Raw genomic sequence first — 24,096 nt, 5'->3', positions numbered from 1 at the left:
GTGATGCCCTACATACAGCTTGCCATGGAAAGGAGTAAGGAGGATTGAAGAAAGAGTGAATAGTGAAGTAGAGTTTCAAGAGGAGCACAGCATCTCCATACACCTATCTGAAATTCCCACTATTGATTTACATAAGTATTTCTATCCCTTTTTATTTTCCAATTATTATTAATTTCCGAAATCCATAAACCAATTTAATCTGCCTAACTGAGATTTACAAAGTGACCATAACTTGCTTCATACCAACAATCTCTGTGGGATCGACCCTTACTCGCGTAAGGTTTATTACTTGGACGACCCAGTACACTTGCTGGTTAGTTGAACGGAGTTGTGAATTCAAATAAAGCCAATTATTAAATTTCATACAAGTACAAAGAGCATGTGATCACAATTTCGTCCACCATATACCGAATTGTCGTAAAGTAAAAACTCACAATAGAGTGAGGTCGAATCCACAGGGATTAACGGATTAAGCAATCAATGGTTAATTAATTATCCTAGTTAGACAAACCATATTGGAGTGATAAGTAACAAGGAAATGTAAATGGCATAAAAGTAAAGAAAGTAATAAAGTGCAGAAAAGTAAAATGGCAAGAAAAGTAAATGTAAGAACTAAAAATAAAATGAACATTGGGATCAAGAGATATTGCAATCCTCCGGATCAAGTTCATTCTCATCTCTTCCTCAATCAATGCATTCATTGATCTCCTTAGCAATCTTAAGTGATTGGATTCCAATTCCTTGGCAATCCAATCTCTCTAAGCTTGAACAATTGCCCAATTCTTTGATTTAATTGCTCATGGGAAGAGATGAAGTGTGGTCACTGATTATACCACATGTATTTCCAAATCAAAGTGTTGGGAGGATTACATGTCACTATATCTGCCCAGACCCCAATATGGTCCAACATGAGAAAGCATTTCTAGCATGATCTCCTCATCCCTTTTCCAAGGCTTAGAGAAGATCCAATCATGGAGAGTTTCTTTTCCAAGACAACTAACCAATTGGATGAAGATCGAAAGCTTTCTAGTAAATTCAAGAAGAAAGAAAGAGGAAGAAGAATAAGAACTACAATTGATCCATTGAATCACAATAGAGCTCTCTAACCCAATGAAAAGAGTTAGTTTATCATTGCTCTACCAAAATAGAAAAGAAAGAAAGTGCAGAAAAGTAAAGATGAAGATTAAAACCAACATTGAAACATCCAAATTCATAAATGAAAAGTACAAAGAAAAGAAAGAGAAGAAAAAGTGTGTGAGGGGAGGCAGTCCGAAGACACCTCTTCATTCCTCAATTTCCAGCCTCCGTCCAGCCTACTTTGAATGTACAAACTAAGGCCTTTATATAGGCTCTCCTAAATTACAAAATGAAATTAAAAGCAAATTACAATTAAATGAAAATTTCTATTCTAGATGCTTCTTGTGGCCTTGATTGGTTGACACTTGTGGGCTTGCTTCCTTGAGGTTGGGTGGTCCTTGAAAGAGAAGTGAATCAAGTTGAGGTCCAGGTGCTAAAGTTAGTGCTACCCAGTTGGTGTTTTTGGGTCTTATAAGATGCCTCTTTTTTGTACTCTAATTTCATGCCCACTATAGAGTATTATATATCGTTGGAAAGCTATGAATCTCAGCTTTCTAACGCAACTGGAATCATCTCAATTGGATCTCGATAACTCGAGTTATGGTCCTTTGAAGTGGACAAGGTCGCTGGCATAGTCGCTAGCGTTACTGGAAAACGTGAGTCACGATAATGCTAGCGATCAGGGGCTTAATATTTCCAGGTTCTGGAGCTCAAACTTAATGTCCATCCCATACTATTTTATATTTTTGGAAAGCCCTGGATGTCTACTTTCCAACGCTATTAAAAGCGCATCCTTTGGAGCTCTACAGCTCGAGTTACACTTCTTGGAAGGTGAAGAGGTCAGCTGGCCTTACTATAGGTTGATACCATGATCATCTTTGCACTTTCGGGACAGATTTTCTCCCTCAAATTTATTGTCCACCATGTAGTTCCATATATGCTTGGAAAGCTCTGGAATCCTACTTTCCAATGCATTTAGAATCACCTCATTTGGAGCTTTGTGGCTCAAGTGATTCTTGTTTGAAGAAGGCATGGTTAGGCTGCCAGGTGAGACTTTTGCCCACATTAACTACCACGGTAATGTAGTTAAGGTGGCCGTTAACGTGGGTCTTTTTGCTTCGCAAACGTTAGTGGAGATCACCTTTTCCACTAACGTTGGCATCTCCCTTTCCTTCCACGTTAGCTACCACGTTATTGTAGTTAATGTGGCCATTAACGTGGGTCTTTTTGCTTCGCAAACGTTAGTGGCGCTCACTTTTTCCACTAACGTTGGCGTTTCCCTTTCCTTCCATGTTAGTTCCAACATTAATGTAACTAACGTGGAAGCTAACGTAGGCCTTCTTTGCTTCGCAAACGTTAGTGGCGTTCACTTTTACCACTAACGTTCCATGCTCTCCTTCTTCAAAGTTAATGCCACTAACTTTCTCACTAACGTTGGGGCTTCTCTTTTCTTCCACGTTAATGGCCATGTTAGTGGCGCCACTAACGTGGCTCTTCTCTGCTTCTTGTTACCTGAAATCAATCAAACAAAGTGCATCAAAGTCTTGCTCTTAATCATGGGATCATGTATCATCCAATTTATCATTCAATTCATGCATAATTCTCCTGAAATCATTCAAAATTCACAATGTTTGCTTGAATCATGGTATGATTGCATTTTCAACCAAATACTTGCTTATTTCCCAAGAAAATGCATGAAACCATCCTAAAGCATACAAAAAATGGCTAGTAAAACTAGCCAAGATGCCCTGGCATTAACCAACCACCATATGAACCATACATAGAACCATCCCAACCTCCATTGGATAACAACACTCTCAGTGTTATGCACCAAAGACAAAAGGCCATGGAAAACACACTTACCGGTCTGACCTCTGCTATACAAGCTCTCGTCTCCTAGATTGGGTCATCGAATACCCTCAACATTCAACCCTCAAGCTCTAATGCACTCCATTTTCAATCACATACTGATCTCTTCATCCCATCAGTACCCTCTATGGAAGAGCACCCACATTCATCAACCCAAGAGCAACACGATCCCAATTATGCTAGTGATATGGAACAAGAGAGAAGGGATCGCCTTAGGGTCACAATAGATCGGTTACACGCGACCTTATTTCCAGAGGAGCAAGAGGAGACCCAAAATGTGGAGGTAGGAGAGACCCTTGAAGATGAAGGAGTAGTTGAAGGGAGTTGTCATGGAAAGAAAATCATCAAGGAGGAGTACAATTTTATACTAAAATAACTGGACGAAGCGGCAATAGTTAAAGAGGAAGAAGTGGTTGAAGACTTTGGAGATGCGAAACCTCTATGGAAAACTCAAGTCATAGAGCCTCTTTCCAAGATGTTTGAATATGATGTTCAGGAGGGTGTACAACCTCTAAAGCATATCATGGTTGAAGAATTGGAAGTGGTTGATCGTGAGATGAATTCAATTATTGATGAATTCTTGCAATTGAATCCTCTCCCACTAGACTAGACATGGAGATTAAAGAAGAAGAAGCACAACCTCTCATGCCCTTGGTAAGCAATGAAGAAGAGATTGAATTAGAAGAAAGCTACCAAGAGGAAGTTGTTGAAATTAAAGAAGCTTGTAAAGAGGTGGAGGTTTCAAGAGGAGCACCATGAAATGGAGCTTGCAAGGTCATTAGAAACACCTCTCCCGAAGCCATTACCATCCAATATAACATTGAAGTGGGTAAAATTCTTATCCTTGACCTTTACTTTCCCACTTGAATATGGTTTACTTGAGACAGATGGTCAACTTAGAGCTCTTTGTGGCATTAAGAGTAAAAGGGAGATGGTTAATGGTTGACAACACCATCCTAGGTTCGTTATGGTTGGAAGCTCAAAGCCTAATTGCAAGAGTTGGTATAATTCTCAATTAATTAGGTCTAGGAGGATGTTTGGGTGCCTAAATGAGAATTTCAAGGTTGAACCACCCGGATGGAATCATCATGATCGACTTGAAGACGGGTGTAGAAACAAGATTTGGGATCCAGGAATATATGAGGATCAATTTTGGGAGCTCAAAGCTTGTGAAGAGCTCCATCAAAGCTTGAGGAATTTACTTCATATTGATAGAGCTTATCGGAAGTCCAAGCATTGGTGGAAGTTTCAAGACGAGTTCAAGCACAAGCCACCATGACAAGGCGGTCACCAAATGTCCAACTTAAGGACTTTAACTAAAAGTGCTAGGTGGGAGACAACCCACCATGGTATAATCGTCCCTTTTCATTCCTAGTTTTATTTTATTTTGTTTTCACAGTATTCATTCATAATTTCTGCATAATCATTCTGTATTTTGCATTCTCCATAAAAAAAGAGGGATCAATGCGCAGGCGTCCAGGACGCGCACGCGTCGTATGTGTATGCGCAAATGTATAGAGAGTTGCGCGAGAGACACGCGGTAGGGGTGCCTTACGCACAAACAACGCCACGCGTATGTGTATCTTACGCATGCACGTCCTCTGCGATTTTTACCCTCCACGCGTAAGCGTCAGTGACGCGTATGCGTGGGCTTCCTCATCGGCGTCAAAGAGTGTTCGAACAGAAAGTTAGGCTGCCACTATGCTGGAGGCGTGCCTTTAGCACGCGAGTGGTCACGTGTACACGCAACCGACGCTCACGCGTCAGTGTGCATTCTTTGTCATCCACACGTACGCGTGGACGATGCTTATGCGTCGGATGGTTGCTTCTGTTTTCACGCGCATGCGTGACCTATACGCGTGCGTCGCGTCCTGTTTTTCATTTCTTTCTTCTCTCTTCGCTCCTTTTCTTCTTTCCTCTTCTTTTCTCACTTTCTTCTCCTTCCTTCTCATCATTATTCTCTTTCATTCTCTTTTACATCTTGCATTTACATACTTTCATTCATTGAATTTTAACTTTGTGCATGTTTTTATTTTCTTTTCTAAGTTTATTATTTTACCATTGGTGTTAATTTTTCTTATTAAACTTTTGCATATTTCTTGCATTATTTTGGGTGCTTCTTAACTTGTTTGCTATATGGTTTACATGCCATGTGCTTCTATTATTTTTCTCACTTACATGTTGTAGCTACCATGTAGTTGAGAACCTTATTATTTGGCAGTAGCCCATATATGTTTTATTTCTTTTCATATCTTTGCTTGTGGGTTCTTTCCCTTCCTTTTTCTCTTCTTTCAGGAGGGCCACCGAGAAGGGAAAGGAAGAACTTCTATATGGGGTAACAATTTTTGGAGAAAAGCGTCAGTTGGAGCAACCCCTCCACTTGCACATCTTGGCATGCACCGAGGACGGTGCAATCTTTAAGTGTGGGGAGGTCGATACTGACTTCTGTGGGTTAGTTAATCTATTTTCAACACCAATGTTTAGTTTTCTTTGTTACTGAGTTGTTGCATTGCATAATAGATTGCATAGTTTGTTAGTTGCTTGCATTTATGTACTACTTGGTTGAAGTGATATCTTCTTTTTCAAGAAACCTTTTTATAAATTTCACTATTTCGAATTAAAATTTTTGTTTTTGTTAAACTTGCTTGAAGATATTTAATTTGGAACATCGTTTTAGAGCTCGAACACACATAACTATTGAGATTTTGAGCCTAATTGATTGGTTGCATTTTATCAACCAATATTTTATTTTTGGTGTGTGTTGTTCTCTCTATAATTGTGATATTCGTCTTGCTTAATTCTATATTTCCATTGTTTGATGTATGCATTCACTTATATGATTGAGGCTTTATTTCACTGAGCTTACATACCTATATGGCCTTACCCTTTCATTATTCTTTGCAAACCAAAGTTGAGCCTATTTTACCCCTTTCGTTCTTTATATTAGCACATCATTAACTCTAAGTGGAAAATAATAATGTCTTTAATTTGAATCCTTGGTTAGCATAGACTAGTGAGAGTGCTCATAAATTAAGTGTGGAAAAAGTGGGTTTGGAAACGTTTGGTTTGGGAATTAAGTATGTAGACTTTTCGTGAAAATGTGAAAAATGTTGAGCATATATTCTTGCATTCAATACCTTAATCATATGCATTGAGAAAAATGAAAAGAAAAAGAAAAAAAATAGAAGAAAAATAAAATAAAAAGAAAAGAAAAAGAGCAAATAATAAAAGGGGACAAAATGCCCCAAGTTAAGTAATAATATCAATACATATGAGTTGTACTTAAATTTGAGATGCATGAATGTGTGGTAGACATAATTAATGGGCAGTTAGATTCTACATTGTAATTACATGGATTGTCTTAAGTTAGGTGGAGAGTTTAGGTTAATTAAAGATTCAGATTTTAGTCCACTTGACCAAATACAACTGTACCTTGTCCCTAACCCCATTACAATCCTTAAAAGACCTCATGATATGTGTATCTGTGCATTAATTCTTTGTTGATTGGTAGAAGAAGAGCAAGTCTTAGAAATCAAGGTTAGTAGAGAATTGAGAGAATCAAACCTTAAACACTTGAGTAATTAGAGTGTATACACTTTCAGTAAGGGTTTGATGCTCGATTCCTTGTTCCCGGCTTTCACGAGCTATCTTCTTTTGCAAGTTTACTTGTACCTTATTTTATGATTTGAATTAGTGAGATCCAGTTCATATTTCTTCTTGAAGGATTTATTTACTTTTAACCAAGTAGGTAGAAACATTTTGCATGTAGTTGCATTCATATATATAGGTTGCATTTCATACTTTCTATAATTCCTCTTTTCACTCTTATAGTTTCTCTTAAGCTTAGCATGAGAACATGCTAATGTTTAAGTGTGGGGAGATTTGATGCACCATTATTTCGTGGTACATCTTGTGCTTAATTGAGTGAATTTTATCTACCATTCTCACATTTATTCACAAAATCCGCATGTTTTACACTTTCCTTCCTGATTTTGTGCTATGATTGAAAACATGCTTCTTTGGCCTTAATTTCGCTAATCTCAATCCTCTCTTATTACCATTCGATGCCATGATATGTGTGTTAAGTGTTTCAGAGATTACAGGGCAGGAATTGCATAGAGGATGGAAAGAAAACATGCAAAAGTGGAAAGAATACAAGAAGCTGAAGGAATTACAAAGCTGTCAGCCTTGACCTCTTCGCACTCAATCGATCATAACTTGAGCTATAGAGGTCCAAATGAGGCAGTTCCAATTGGTTGGAAGGCTAATGTCTGGAACTTCAAAATGATATATAATTTGCCATAGTGATAGCATAGCTAGGAGATGTGCATGCGTGCATCACGCGCACGCGTGCATCTGCAAAAATTCAGCGTATCAGAATTCACCCCCAGCGATTTCTGGGCTATTTTAATTTGACCCAGTTCTCAGCCCAAAAAACACATATTAGAGGCTGCAGAGTGGAGGAATCAAAAGACACTTCTCACTCATTCACTTTTGACAATTAGTTAGGTTTTAGATGTAGATTCTAGAGAGAGAGGCTCTCTCCTCTCCCTAGGTTTTAGGATTTAGGATTTCTCTTAGTTTTAGGTGTATTTCTTCCCAATTCCAGGTTCAATGTTCCTTTAATTTAATGTTCTTCTACTTTTATTCTACTACTTATTTTTATTTTCTTCTTTTGTTTAATTATTAATGCAAAGAGTATTTTTTCTATTTAATTTCTTTATTTGCTTGATTATCTCAATTCAATTCCTTTTATCATGTAAATGGCATCCATGTCAATGGAGTAGACTCCCAACTTGACTTTGGAGTTGATTAATATTTGAGACCTTTGAGTTAGAATACTCAAGAGTTAATTGGTAATTAGAAGTTGTTGGCCAGCTCTCTAGTTACTAACGCTAATCCTTCCCAAGAAAAATGATTAGGACTTGTAAATAAAAATTGGCTCCCAACTTACTTGACTTTCTTTCGTTCAGTAAAGGATAACTAAGTAGAACAATGATAAAAAATCACGGATTTTGGAAACTATGGCAACTTTGGCAAATCTTATATCATTTTAAAGCCCCAGATGTTAGCTTTCCAACGCAACTGGAACCGCATCATTTGGATCTCTGTAGCTCAAGTTATGACCGATTAAGTGCGAAGAGGTCGGGCTTGACAGCTTTTGCGATTCCTTCATTTCTTCATGAGTTCTCCATTTCTACATGCTTTTTCTTCATTCCCTTGATCCAATCCTTTCTTCCTAAACCTGAAATCACTTAACAAACATATCAAGGCATCTAATGGAATCAAGGTAAATTAGATTTAGCTATCTTAAGACCTAAAAAGCATGTTTTCACATTCAAGCACAATTAAAGGAGTATTTACAAAACCATGCTATTTCATTGAACAAATGTGAGAAAAGATAATAAAATCCCTTAAAATCAATACATGATAAACCCTAAAAATGAGGTTTATCAAACAACAACCTATTACTAATTAATCTTGGGAATTCCAATAAGGATAGAACTTCAGGTTAATCTTCTCCTAGTCAAGGCTTTCTATTTCAATTACATAAAACCTCTTGTTAATTTTCATTGCTTTAATTTATAATCTTTTATTTTTCCACTCTCCAACTTCAAAATTTCTAAGAAAAACCCATAACCAATAGTAACACACTTCCCTGCAATTCCTTGAGAGACGACCAAGGTTTGAATACTTCGGTTATTATTTTTAGGGGTTTGTTACTTCTAACAAGCAATTTTTTGTACGAAAGGATTCTTTGTTGGTCTAGAGGCTATACTTTCAACAAGAACTTATTTGTGAACTTCTAGACCACGCAAGGAATCCGTTCGTCAGAAAACAAAGGGGGTTTCAATGATTGAAAGCAAACAAAATAAAGGAATTAAAGAACAAGACAAAATTGAAATTGATAAACTAATAAAGGAATAAAAGAACTATGTATGTAATACAAACAAGTAATGCTATAAAGTGATGGAAAAGGTGGTTCAAAACATAAATGAGACCTTGACTTGGGATGAGTTTTAGAATCCCTTCCTTGCCATAACTATAACTATGATAATTATGATGGATTAATCTCACTAAGTTAACCCTTAACATCGAAGGATAAGTTAAGTGAGCATAATTGTTATTAATCCACAAATCCTAGCTAACTTACCAAATTAATTGGTAAAAAACTAGCGTTAGTGGAAACAATAACAACTAACAACCCAAGAATTATCACTAAATATTGGACGTTATGGATCTAGTAATCCATAAACTCATTTTCCTCAAGCCAAGGGGTGGAAATCTACCCCATAACGAAGGTTGGCATTTCATCAAACACATAGAGGGCATAAACATAAAACATGGCCAAATTGGGAAAATGGTAAAAGCTACGAACCATAAATGATCAAAATCAGTAAAAGCAACTCAAACAAGCATAAAATGATCATCAAACATCAAATTAACAACTGAAACTCAAAATTGCAAAACAATATAAATTGGCAAGAGATATGAAAATATAAGAAAGTGTAGAACAAGTGTAGTAACTAAAAGAGACAATTCAAGAAATACTTACAATGAAAATTGCTAGAATCCAAAATCAACTTGAAGTATAAAGTTCTACAAACCCTAATTAAAACCCTAAGAGAGAATTTTCTATACTACCCTACTCCTACTCCTACTATGTGTTTTTCCTATTCTAAGATGGCTCCCTTTCATATGTGTTGAAACTCCCTTTATATAGCACTTTATTTCAGCCTTGAGCCTTCAAAAATTGGTCCAAAAGGCCTCAGAAATTGTGCAGCACGTGACTTTTTAATGGAAGCATGCGCTGGTACCTGTGCATACGCACAGATGGTTGTGCGTACACACACTTTCTGATTTCCATTTTGTACATGCTTCCTCCTTGTTTCCTTCATGTTTTCTCCCTTTGTACATGCTTCCTTCCACTTTTGCATATACATTCTTGCCTCTTTGACCTGAAATCACTCAACAAATATGTCATGGAATCAAATGGAATAAAAGTGAAATTAAATTGCTCAATTTAAGCACAAAAACACATGATTTCACATTTATGTTCAATTTTAGGGATCAAATACAAAAGTATACTATTTAAGTGAATAAGTGTGAGTTTATGTGATGAAATCCACCCAAATCAAGTCAAAATATATCATCAAATATGGACTCATCAATTCCCCCACACTTAAACAATAGCATGTCCTCATGCTAAACCAAACAAGGAGAATGATCAAAAGGGAAACTATCTTATTGAATGCAACTATCTATATGCATGCAAGTATGTATATAGTATATATAACTATATATACTATAGTATCTATTGAATTGGTGAAAATAAACAATCAAATTCCCAAGCAAGTATATAGACATATAGGGCTAAGCAAAGAATTAATTCAATGCAATCAAAATCTAAAGAATTGATTTATTCATCAAAATAAAGCAACTTGCAGTAATACACGATAAGAAGTATGGAAACATAGAGTTGAGTGATCAAACCCTCACTAGGTGTGTATACACTCTAATCACTCGGTGTCTAAGGGTTTAATCACTCAAATCGCCTTCTAATCATGCTTTCAAGGGATTGCTTTTCATCTAACAATAAACAAATATGTGATGAATGAATGCAATTATCATGAGGATTCATTAAGGTTGTAATGGGGCTAGGGTTAAGGTGGGATAAATATGGCTAAGTGGACTAAAGAATTGAATCTTTGATTAACTCAAGTATCTCACTCAACCTATATTAACCAAATCACAAAAATGCATTCTACATGTTTTTTCTCTCTATATATACTTTTTTTCTTTTTCTCTTTCTAGGACAAATGCATATGGTTAAAGCAAATTGATACATGAATGTGCACCCATTTTCCAAAATTTTCTTTATCAACGCATACCCAATACAAACTTTTTCGTTCACTACCAATGTTTACCAAAATTCCCACCACCCTTAAATGAAAGACACTCTTCAACCTAAGCTAATCAAAGATGCAATTCAAGGTAATTCATGGTTTTTTGCTTAGGATTGTGATGTGCTAACAATTAGAATAAATGGGATTAAGAGGTTTAAAAGGGGTTAACAAATGTAGATGCAAGGGTAGGTCCATATGGGTGAGTGAGTTTAATTCAAAAATGGCCCCAATCATGCTAAATGCATTCAAAACATCAAATACAAGACATAAAAAATTAGACAAAACCAAGATTACAATCATAGAAGAAGCATATCACACAATGAACAAAAATAATGGTTAAGATGTGTAACCACTCATTAAAGCTCAAAAACTCATAAGGTATTTTGTTCTCTCTCTCTTCTATGTTCCATAGAATTCATTCAAGCAAGTTTTAAAAATAATTTTCCAAATCAATTCAATAGGATGCCCTTGAAACAAAATTCTTGGAAATCTTTGTTGTTTTTCAGCAAAGTTATTTCTTATATATGTATGTATGTATGTTGTGATGGGTGCAAATTTTTCAAAATTTTCTAGTTCTTTTTCTAATTTTCAACAACCAAAAATTAACATGAACAATTGGGATCAAAATTGAACTAGGTGCTGTATTATTCAAGTTATCCCATCACAACTTCTATCAATCAGCTCTATATCATGCAAAAGATGCGAAATGCAATAGATATAAACTATGACTAAACTAAGATATATGTACTAGAAGAAAATGCAATGCAATAATAAAAAACACTCCAAATATCTACAAAAAATATAATAAAAAGAAGCTAAAATAAAGTGCAAAGTGTTTGGAAAAGAAAGTTTACACCCCAAAATGACGAATCCTCTCCCACACTTAAGTGTTGCACGGTCCTCTGTACACGAACACAATCTGGGGGGATTGTCTCTAAGCACTCTACCTTCAGTTGGCAGATGCAGGGGCTCGGGTTGTAGTAAACTTACCAAGCTCAATGCATTCTTGGCATCTCCCTTTTCGGTGTCCTCCTCCTCTCCCGGCTCCTTGCCTTTATATCTCATCCTCAAAAAAAAAAAAGAATGAGGTATAATCAGGAATCATAGGGCAAGTAGCACAAAAATGTAAAGGAGTAAGTAAATAAGCATCTAATTGAGGAAGCTTTCATAAAGGTGTGGTATGGTAAAAATGAGCCATGTGTTCATTCTAATTATGCGCGCGGATAGAATGCACACAACGGCCGGTTAAAACGGCATCCACACTATCAAAAAGTAAACATGAGTTCCTTAACTAAATGGCCTAAGATGCAAGCAATAGATAGGCATCAATTAAGGACAAGCATACTTAGGCAACTACCACAAGAGTGAATTAAGTTTAGGAATTATTGGATATTGAAGTTGTGCATGTGAAAGTGTAAAATTAATAGAAGATAGCACAATTAACAATAACCAATTCAATAATGAACCAAAAACTCGTTATTCATCATGAAACATAAAGAAAAATTCACATGGGAAGATACTTGGTAAAAAAAGTGCCAAGCTTGATAAAAACCAAGTTGAGTCACTCAAACAAATGCAAAGCATTAACAAGGAACACGTATCAGTCATGTGATTAATTTAATATGAAAATCATGATGAACAACTAATTTCAACCCAATTCACTAAATTTTCAATGTACTTATATAATTTGTCCTAGTGGTACAGTCAAAACGTGAGTTATCAAACCCACATGATACTAGTAAATTACGGCAAAGCATAAGTGCATTGATTTAATCAAGAGGCAACCCAATCACTACCAAACAAACACTTGCAACTTATTCAATTAGAAAGTAAGTAAACCAAAACTACTAAAATGAAAATAACATGTAAAGAAAACTAACAAGAATAAGTAGAAAATAGGACAAAATGGGAAGAAGAGAGGGATGAAGGGGGAAGTGTGTTAGGGATCAAATAAAAGTGCAACAAAAGTTTTTTTTAGAACAATTAAAGAAATACTTACAATAAAAATTGCTAGAATCCAAAATCAACTTGAAGTATAAAATTCTACAAACACTAATTAAAACCCTAAGAGAGAATTTTCTATACTACCCTACTCCTACTCCTACTATGTATTTTTCCTATTCTAAGATGGCTCCCTTTCATATGTGTTGAAACTCCCTTGATATAGCACTTCATTTCAGCCTTGAGCCTTCAAAAATTGGGCCAGAAGGCCTCAGAAATTGCGTAGCATGTGACTTTTTAATGAAAGCATGCGCTGGTACCTGTGCGTACACACAGACGTGTGTGTCCACACACTTCTCTGAATTTTCACTTGTGCGTATGCACAGATGGTTGTGCACACGCATACATGCTGATTTCCATTTTATGCGTACGCACGCATGGCTGAGTGCTTTCTCCTTGCTTTCTTTATGTTTTCTCCCTTTGTACATGCTTCCTTCCACTTTTGCCATCCATTCTTACCTCTTTGACCTGAAATTACTCAACAAACATGTCATGGCATCAAATAGAATAAAAGTGAAATTAAATTGCTCAATTTAAGCACAAAAACACATGTTTTCACATTTAGGTTCAATTTTAGGGATCAAACACAAAAGTATGCTATTTAAGTGAATAAGTGTGAGTTTTTTTGATGAAATCCACCCAAATCAAGTCAAAATATATCATCATATATGGACTCATCAGTTTGCTTCTTCTTTTCTTCCCCCAAATCTATTTTTTTCAGCGTGTGTGTGGTATTTGGCTGGGGAAGGAAGGCTGTTGCCTTCATTAAAGGGTGATTGGATTGGGCCTTGGGCCCAATATGGGCCCTGTATGTCCAGTTCGGCCCATTTTGGCTAATCTTGGGCCAAATTCTTTAAAACTAGTGTCAAAATACTTATTTTAATTTTTCCTATCATATTAAACCATAAAAATCACATTTATAATTATTAGAAAATTATTAACAATTAATTGAAGTAGCTTCTTATTAACAATTAATTTATTAGAAAATTATTCATTAATTATTTGGGGTTTTACATCTCTAACCTCTCCAAGGCCACTCATAGTTTCATGGCAGAGACTAGGTCTTCCATTCAGAATTTGGAGATACAAATTGGTCAGTTGAGGAAGAAGCTACTTGAGGAACCCTCCAACACTCTTCCAAGCAATACTGAGATAAATCCAAGGAAAAAGTGCAAGGTCCTCACTTTGGAAGCTGAGGCCGAACCTAAGGAGAAAATTGCTGTTGAGGAACTGAAGGAGAACAAGGATCAAGAGGAGATTAGGAGTGCACTCACAGACACCACCATGAAGATGAAGGAGCCTAAAGACCAGCCTACTCTAGACGTGCATAAGGAGCCTGAGGATGAGCAACTTACTCAGTTCTTGGTAGCCCTCAAGAAGTTGCAAGTTAAAATCTCTTTTGCAGAGGTGTTGGAGAAGAAACCACCTTATATGGCATGTTTAAAAAGTGTGATTTCTGAAAAGACGGCCCTGAAGGGAAATAAAACTATGGTGTTGACTAAGGAGTGCAGTGCCCTTGTACAAAAGAAGCTACCTCATAAGATGCCAGATCCCGGAAGCTTTCTAATTTCCTGTACTATAGGGACCATTACATTTGAGAAGGCCTTGTGTGACCTTGGATCAAGCATAAACCTAATGCCTCTCTCTGTGACGAAGAAGCTGGGAATCCAAGAAGTGCAGCCTACCAGGTTCTCACTAGAGATGGCAGATAAGTCCCTGAAATGGGCATATGGACTGGTGGAGAATGTCCTTGTAAAAGTTGAAGACCTTTACCTCCCTGCAGACTTTGTGATACTTGACACTAAAGAGGACCAGAATGACTCCATCATCTTGGGAAGGCCCTTCTTAGCTACTGGGAAGGCCTTGATAGACGTTGAGAAAGGAGAGTTAATTTTGAGGCTATGGGAGGATCATATCCTGTTTAAGATTCCCAACCTTCGCTATCTCTCGGATAAAAGAGGTACTATTGTGCAACACTTAGTGTTCCAGCCTTCTCTCTCAATGTAGAGCCTTACAAAGTCCCCAGACATCAAGCCTAAGTTTGGTGTTGGTTATCCATCATCAACCACTGAGGAGGGAGGCACTAAGAAGAAAGTACCCATAAGCTGGCGGAATAAGAAGATTCCAACTGAAGACTTCTCACCTAGCATGAGAGTTGTCTTCACAAGCAGCTCAGTCATTCCACATACTATGAACAGGATCCTATCCCTGGAACATGTTGAACTAATTCATGAGAGCACAGAAATGAAGTTTACCATGAGAGGGTAAAGATCTGAGCCCCTATTAACCCCCACAGAGGAGCTGTCCGTCAAGCTAGTAACGATAAAGAAGAGCTTGTTAGGAGGCAACCCAACCATATGTACAGTTTTTCTTAATTTTATTTTCTTTTATCATTTTGGTTTTTGATTTCATATCATTGTATTTTCTATTGTTTTTCATACTTTTCCTCTTCTTTTTAACGTTTGTGATCATGTGTAGCACTTAGAATAGAAACAGGAACACATAGGAGAGAAAATAGAACACCCTGAATGACACCCTTGTTGGCATTGAACGCCCTCTCAAGAGCAGCTCAGGACCATAAATTGGTCCCTCTAGGGCATTTAACGCCGATTCTTGGCATTGAATATCCCATCATTAAAAAAAAGGTACTCCACCCCGTGGCGTTCAACACCCATTTTGGCGTTGAACGCCCAGGGGGGCAGGGGTACTCCAATTTCATAGTTTTATTAGCTAGTGGGTCCCACCTAACCATCCATCCCTTCTCTCTCCTCTTTCCTACTTTTCCAACCATATTCATCTATCACATCCCCATCAATTTCCTTGATTCCCGCACACCACCTTTCCCTCCTCCCAATAACCACTCATAAATCCCATCAACTCCTTTTCCCATTAACCCTACCAACTTCAAATTCAAAATTTTCCCCAATTCCCCCCATTATAACCGAACCCATACCCTCCCTACCCCTATAAATACCCCTCACTTCATCCATACTCTACACACCTTCCATATTCTTTTTATCTTCCACATTATTATTTATACATATCCATTTTTTCTTCTTCTTATCCCAAAGGCCGAAGCCTCTTTCCTCTATCCCCTCTATCTTTTTCTTCTTCTATTTTTTTCCTTCTCTTACTTTACTATTTGCTCAAGGATGAGCAAATTTCTTAAGTTTGGTATTGGAAAGCTCCGCTTCTTTTTAGCTTTCTATATCTTATTTCCATTGTACCAAAAACAGGAGAATCCTCAAGGAAACGAAAATGGAGACATCAGGATTTCTTACCAAGACCCATCAAGACCACTTTTATGACGTGGTGAGAAAGAAAAGGGTGATTCCCGAGGTCCCCTTTAGGCTCAAAGAAGATGAGTATTTGAAGATCCTACACCAAGTTCTGAGATGAGATTGGGAAATTCTGGCCAATCCCATTTCAGAGGTTGGAGCTTTAATGGTGTAAGAATTCTATGCCAATGCCTGGGTCACAAAGAAGCATGACACTAGTGTGAACCTAGAGCCCAAATACTGGAGCACCATGGTTAGAGGGTAAATCATAAATTTTAGCCCTGAAAGTGTGAGGTTAGCACTACAATTGCTTCAGTCACAAGGTGACCCACACTCTTACACTCGAAGGGTTAACTCTGACCAAAGGCTGGAGCAAGTTCTTACTGATATATGCATAGCTGGAGCTTAGTGGAGGAGGGACGCCCAAGGCAAGCCATACCAACTGGGTAGGGTTGACCTTAAGCCAATGGCTAAAGGATAGTTGGAGTTTGTCCAATGCTAAATCATCCCTACAAGTAACCGCTTTGAGTTACAATTGAGAGAGTAGTGATAATCCACTGCATCATGCTCAGCAATAAGGTGGAGGTACATGAGATGATCCCTCAAGAAATTTACAAAGTAGCTAACAAGCCCTCCTCCCAAGCACGGCTGGCGTTCTCTCATCTCATTTATCGCTTATGTGGAGTAGCTAGAATTCACATAGGAGGTGATACCCTGATTGACAAGGAAAGACCTATCATAAGATAGGGTATGGAGCACGCAAGTGGATTGTGTATTGTGTATCATTGCCGGAAAGTTGCAATGGTGTTGTTGTTGGCTATTGTAGATATGTGAATATTGTGAATAGCTTAATTTTGATTAATTGTGAATATGTTAATATTTGAATATGTAAATAGTTGTTTTTGATTGATTGCTTGTTTTTGCTAGTCTTAAGAGTTTATTTTATTTGTTTTTATTACCTTTGGTTTTTATTTTCTTTTTATCCTATGAATTCTCACCGTTTGCAATGTGAGTTTTGTTGTTATTGTGCTATAGGAATTGAGAATTGTAAATGCTTGTTACCTAGATGGAATGAAAGGAATTGGAGAAAACAAGCTTGGGTAGGGTTTCTAAGAGGTTTGATGAGAGCTCTCCGTAAGTCCAACTTAAGGACAATAAACCAAAGTGCTGGGTGGGAGACACCCCACCATGGTAACACCGATCTTATCATTCTTTCTTGTATATAATTTTGGTTTATTGTATTTTTTCTTATTTTGGTTTACTTAGGATTAGTTTAATTTTGAGTTTAGTAGGTAAATTTGCATCTTGGTCATGAAATTTTGGATGTTTGAATGTTTTTGGGGTTGAGCTTGCATTGAACTAAGGTTTGGTACCTTAGAATTTTGAGGAAAACATTTTGTGAAACAGGGCATCTATGCATGCGTATCATCTTCTGGTCACAGTGCCAGCACAGCTTATGCGTGCGCGCTGCTCTATTTTCTGTGACCTATGTGGCCGCACAGACGTGTGCGTCTGCACACGAATTGATAGCCCCTCTGGTGGGAGCATTGGCACAGTTTGTATGCGTGGGCTCCCTACTCTATTTGCATTTTGTGCGTGCGCACGGACCTGTGTGAACGCACACATGACCCTTTCCTAAAAAAAAAAAGTGTTCTGTTCGTGCGCACACCCTTGTGCGCCCAGGCACGTCTTCATCCCTCTTCTTCTAGGAGCGCTCGCATAGAGTGTGCGAGCGCACATCTTTCTTTTTCCTCCTTTTGTGCGTACACACACGTGTGTGGCGTACACACACCTCTGTGTTCTCACTATTATGCTTCTTTTCTCTTCTTCTTTCTCTCTACTTCTTTCCTTCTTTTCTCTTCCTCTCTCTTCTCCCCTTTTCACCCTATTTTATGCTTGTTCATGTCTGTTTTGTTTGTATTTCATTTTTATTTTTGTAATTTTATTAGTTTTGCTTTACTTGCTTGCTAAGTGAATAAGTTGCAAGTGTTTTTTTGGTATTGATTGGGTTGCTTGTTGCTTGATATTTCCACCAATGCACTTATACTTTGCCTTAATTTACTAGCACCTAGTGGGGTTGAATACTTATGTTTTGATTGTACCACTAGGACAAATTATATAAGTGCATTGAATTAAGTGATTTGAGTTGAAATTACTTGTTCATCATGATTTGCATATCAAATTCATTACATGTTCGGTACTTGTTCCTTGTTAATGCTTAGCATTTGTTTGAGTGACTTAACTTGATTTTTATCAAGCTTATCACTTTTTGTAACAAGTACCTTTCCATGTGACTTTTTCATTATGTTTCATGATGAATAAGGAGTTTCCGTTCATTATGGGATTGGTTGTTGTTTATTGTGCTATTTTATATCAATCTTGTGCTTTAACGTACACAATTTCAATAACCAATATCAAATACTCAATTCACTTTTGTGGCTACCTAGGGTTGCTTGTGCCTTAAGTTTTACTTATTCTTTACTTGCAACCTAGGCTACTTAATTGAGGATCGTGCTATCTCTTTTGATTATGTGGTTGCCTTTCCAACTAACCAATGTGTTGTGTTCTAAACCGTGCACACATAGAATACACACATTGACTTTTTATCATACGACATACATCTTACTTTTCCTCAATTGTTGTTTAATTATTTGCACAGTAACTGGAACCCCTGGAGCCCACCAGCTGAGGGTGGAGTCTCATAGTCCTTCATCCCATAAATCATGTGCATGCATGGAGGACCGTGCATAATTTAAGTATGGGGGAGGATCACCAACTACGAGGGGGTAAAAATTTCCATTCTTAGACACTTTGCAATATTCTTTTTGTTCTTCTTTTCTTCAATTTTTGCAATTTTCGTCTTAGTTGCACTTTGTTTGGTTTGGTTTGTTTGTAAATATTTCTTTAATGCTTATAGTATTATGGTAGTAAATACTTGCATGTTGCATGTTAGATTGAATAAGTTTGGTAAAAACAACAAGAAATTCTCATCAAATCCCTTTTAGGGCATGCCATTGATTAAATTGAGAAATTGTTTTTCAAACTTGCTTGAAGTATTTTTCATAAGAACATAGAAAAGTGCTAGAACAACATACCTTGTGAGATTTGAGCCTGAATTGTATGGTTATACATCTTCAACTGTAAAGTTTATTCTTGTATGATAAACTCCTTTTATGATTGTGATATTTGATTTGCATGATTCTATATGTCCATTATTTTTGTGTATGAATGCATGTATATGATTGAGGCCATTGTTTCAAATAGCTCACTTACCCAAATAGCCTATCCTTTATCTTTCATTGTTAGCCAACTTTGAGCCTATACTAGACCCATTTTTTCTTAATTTTAGCACATCATAAGCCTTAAGTGAAAAACAATAAATGTCCCTTGTTTGGATCTTTGATTAGCTTTGGCTAGTAAGTGTGTTTATCATTTAAGTTTGGGAAGTTTGGGAACATTGGTTGGGATAAAAGGGTGTTTTTATATTTTTGTCAAAATATTGGGAATTGGGTACATACTCAAGTATAAATTATGTTAAACTATATGCATTGATGTTCTCGTATATATTTTAGTTTGTAAATGAAAAAAAATGATGAGAAAAATAAATAAAAAATAGAAAAAATAGAAAAAAAAAAGAAAAAGAAAAAGAAAAGTAATAAAAAGGGGACAAAATACCCCAAAATGAAGTAAGAATCAATGCATATGTGTGGTGATCAAAAGAGAATGCATGATTGTGTGAAAAAGTGAAGAATGGGTTGTTAGGTTAACTTTTAAATTGTATAGGTTGTTGTAGGTTAGATGGGAAGCTTAGGTTAATCAAAGATTCAAATTTCAAGCTTACTTAACCAAATACAATCTTACCTTGACCCTAGCCCCATTACAATCCATGGATAAGTCCTTCTTGATATTTGTATGCATGCACTGAATAACTGTTGATTGTTAGATGACTTGCAAATCTTTGAGGAACATGATTAAAGGAGAATTGAGTGATTAAGCTCTAAACACTGAGCGAATAGAGAGAACACACATTAGGTGAGGGGTTCAATCGCTCAATTCTATGTTCTTGTGCCCTATATTGTATCTTCTTGCAAGTTGTTTGTTGGTTAGTTTTGAAAACCTCAATTCAATTCTTTGGACTTTGATCATAGTGTATTAACTCTTTGCTTGGCCCGAAGGCTTGTTTTGGATTGATTGGAATCTCTTATTTGTTTTTGCCAAACTCCATAGGAAATTATCTTGTACATATAGATAAATAGCATTTAGTGTAGTTGCATGCATGTAGTTAGTTGTATTGAATAAATTGCTTTCCCCTTTATCCTTCTCCTTTGATTGTGATTAGCATGAGGACATACAATTGTTTAAGCCTGCACAAGGACCACAGCAAGAACCCATTCTGCCACCTCCACAGGAGATCCTAGAGATGCCTCAAGGGATGTACTTCCTTCTTTGTGACTATTGTGATCAATTGACCACATCTCTAGGGGAGCTTCATCTGTTGATCAATTGAGGATAGAACATCAAGACTAGTCTGCCATCCTCCATCAGATGATAGAAGAGCGGAGGAGCATGAGGGAGGAGCAGATGAGGCAAAAGCGCGACATTGAGGAGCTTAAACAATCCAAAGGATTTCCCGGAGGGAGCAATGGCCGCCATCACTGAGGTGGTCTAGTTTTTTTCTCCCTTTTATTTATTTTATCTCTGTTTTCATTGTACTTTATTTTATTATCTATTTTCTATTCTAGTGAATGATCACACTTAGGAGTTTGTTCTTTTCTAGTATTAGTTTCTTTTCTTTGTTTCATTTTAAGATGTCTTATGTACTCCGCATCAAGCTTAAAAAGAAAAGTTTATTGAAAAGAGAAGCGGTAAGATGCATAAGGTCTTGAGTTATATTGCAAGTTGTTCTATTTAACTTAAAGTGGTGGCCTTATCTTTATTTTCAGAATATATAAATTAATTATGCATAATTGACATTGGAGTTGAGCATATTGGCTCTTGAAGAACAGTGACTTTAGAGAAGTATTATTAATTCTTTGAAAAATGAAAAAGATTGATTCCTGAAGCAAAAGAAATAGCCAAAAGTAAAAGTAAAACCAAAATAAAAAGGTCCAAGGCTTTGAGCATCAATGGTTAGGAGGGTCAAAAGTGGCCTAAAAAGCTCAAAAGAGTTGCTATCCCTAACTATATGCTTGTGGTGTGAAAGTGTCAAGTAAACCTTGAGACTGAACATTTAAAGTAGTGACCCAATGCCATAAAGAGTATGCTTAAGAATCTAAGCACCACTCTCTGAGAATTTAAGCAAATATAAATTTGAATCCAAAGGGTTCCCCTAGTTAAGTGCTTATGGTGTTTATGTATTATGTGGTAATACCTGAAAACAAAACACTTAGAGTCATGACTAGGCTCAAAGGTGCAAAGCACCAAATGAAAAGCTATGGTCAAGAATCAAGAAAAACTTAAAGAAGAGAATCAATAATATCATCCAGATTTTAGTTCTAAAGGATTTCAATAATTTTGAACTTCAAAGGAAAGTGAGATGCCAAAGCTGTTTAGAAATAAAGTGTTAATAAGCCCCATTTAGTAAATTAGAACCGAGCTTGAATGACAACTCTAAAACCTGATGTATTTTTCACTTCCATTTGGTCCTATAATTGTTTTTGGTTGCTTGGGAACAAGCAACAATGTAAGTTTGGTGTTGTGATGCATGAGCATCAGCTTATACCCTTTTTCCAATTATTTTTATAGTGTTTTTAGTTAGATTTTATTACGTTTTACTATGTTTTAGTGCAAAATTCATCTTTAGATGCTACTTTGAGTTTTTGTGTTATTTCTATGATTTTAGATGATTTTTTGGCAAATTTGGCAGAATCTTGTACAGAGACGAAGAAAGGATAGCAGATGTTATCTAATCCTAACCTCTTTGCATTCCAACGAGCATAACTTGACTTAAAAAGTTCCAATGATGCGGTCTGAACGGTGTTAGAAAGCCAACTTCTATAACTTTCCAAAGATATACGATTGTTTATACTTCTTCTATAGAATCACTGCCAAATATGGCGTTAAACGTCCAAACCTGGCGTTCAACGCTCGAAGAGGAGCAAGCCCGGCGTTGAACGCCCAAAACTGGTGTTCAACGCCAACCAGGGAGCAAGAACTAGCGAGCTCACCTCCCCTATGAGCGTTCAATGCCCAGAATTGAAGATGAACGCCAAGAATCAGCCCAAACACTAACCAAGTGGGCCCAAAGTAGATTTTAGCACTCCTTAGCTTATTTTATCTTATCCTTGTAATTTTTAAATTTAAATTATCAACTTTTAGGTCTAGCTTTTACTATTTAAAGAGGAGATCAATTAGGTTTATTAACATAGACATTACTTCAGATCTTCTTCCATTTTTATTTTGTTTTCTCTGTAAAGTTATGAGCAACTAAACCTCCTGGTTAGCTTATTTCTATGGATTAATATTATTACTCTTCTATTTTAACTAATGTTTAATTCAATTCTAAGGCGTTGTTTTCATTCTTAATCTCATGAATCTGGGGTGGAACGACAGTATGACCCCTCATTCTACACGAGCACTTTTGATTCTTGATAGAGCTATCTCGCTTGGGCTGTAGCTTGAAAACACTCCTCCTAAATTGAGGGTTACCTGCAGCTTATTGGGATATGTGACATATAATCCTGTCAATTTTGGATAATTAAGGTTTCTGTCGCGCTAAACTAGATTTCTGAACTTCATCCTCTGATTTGAAAGAATTGACCTTGTTTGTGGCCTTTTAGTAAAATTTGGGGAGATAACTCGCTCGCTAAGACATTAGGTTTTAATCACTTATGATTTGTCATGGAATGAATCATTCATTGTTAAAATAGTTAGAAAGAAGTATTAATCTGAAATGATAAACATCTCCAAAACCTTAACTGCTTCCATATATTATCTCTTTAATAACCCTTTAATTGCTTTCTTTATTTTCTTTATTATTTTGCTTTATACGAATTCGACAATAATAACTATTTTTTTTTGTCTGACTAAGTCCTGCAAGACAACTATTGCTTCCTTAATCCAACAATCCTCATGGGATCGACCCTCACTCACCTGAGGTATTACTTGGATGACCTGGTACACTTGCCGGTGAAGTAGTGCGAGTTCAAATTTCGCACACCAGAGAGTGAGTGAGATACTTCAGTTGCCTCTATCCAGTGACACTTTTGTTACCGGATTGATAGAGACACTTTTATTGCAGTTGACAGACCGATTACTGGGAAGGGCATAGAGTATGCTCGGGAGCTTGGACAAGCACCACCTCAGGAGCTGATTCCCCCTCCTCAACAGGAGCAGCCTGAGATACCTCAGGGATACCATTTTCCTCCGCACAAGTACTGTGACAAGCTGGCAGTATCTATTGGGCAGCTGGCATCTTCTATTGTTCAAATGAGGATAGAGCATAAGGACCACTTAGTCCTTCTTCATCAGCTAGTGAAGGAATAGTAGAAGCAGAGGCGTGATAACAAGTCATCTTATGCTAGCTTTTTAAGAATTTTTCAGTTGTTTGATTAGGTTTTATGCACTTTCTTGCATAATAAGTAACTGATTTGGAGTGAATTTGCATGGTTATGTCAATTCAATTATCCATCATTCATTTGACACAAAATCATAGGATTCATGCTAGAATTAGTTGATTTTTTAAGTAATGCAGAGATCCTGAGAATTTGGTGATGCTTTGATTTTTTGTTTTGATTACTTGTAGGTGAAGAAATGGTGGAAAAAGAAATTTTTGGCACACTTTTGAAGTTAGAGCATGCTTTGGACATTAGGTCATGCTTTAAAAAGCGTGGCCTATGACATTAAAGTGTTGCGCTCAACCAAGGAGCAAGGGCCAGCGCTCAAAGACCTAACGGAGTGCCCAATAAAGCACCAAGAAAGCAAGGCTGTAGCGCTCTCTATTTGAGCACAGCATTCAAAGAGTG

At 36.8% G+C, this 24,096-nt stretch overlaps 1 protein-coding gene across 1 annotated transcript; it reads left to right on the top strand.

Annotated features, from left to right (window-relative positions):
- The first annotated feature begins 13,901 nt into the window (after nucleotides 1–13,901).
- On the top strand, nucleotides 13,902–23,617 carry LOC107493672 (uncharacterized). The gene is made up of 2 exons (XM_016114729.1): nucleotides 13,902–14,814; nucleotides 23,373–23,617. Exons 1-2 carry the CDS (start codon nucleotides 13,902–13,904, stop codon nucleotides 23,615–23,617), a joined length of 1,158 nt encoding a protein of 385 aa, XP_015970215.1.
- Nucleotides 23,618–24,096: the final 479 nt, after the last annotated feature.

Source organism: Arachis duranensis, chromosome 6 (genome assembly GCF_000817695.3).
Source record: "Arachis duranensis cultivar V14167 chromosome 6, aradu.V14167.gnm2.J7QH, whole genome shotgun sequence".
Lineage (NCBI taxonomy): Eukaryota > Viridiplantae > Streptophyta > Magnoliopsida > Fabales > Fabaceae > Arachis > Arachis duranensis.
Note: the sequence above shows the minus strand (reverse complement) of the source record. Positions and strands in the feature narration are given on the sequence as shown.

Excerpts from the sequence above, each read along its gene's own strand:
- LOC107493672 (XM_016114729.1), top strand. The coding sequence starts at position 13,902 with ATGGCAGAGACTAGGTCTTCCATTCAGAATTTGGAGATACAAATTGGT. Across the intron at positions 14,815-23,372 it reads CTATCTCTCGGATAAAAGAG|TTGACAGACCGATTACTGGG; the intron begins GTACTATTGTGC and ends CTTTTATTGCAG.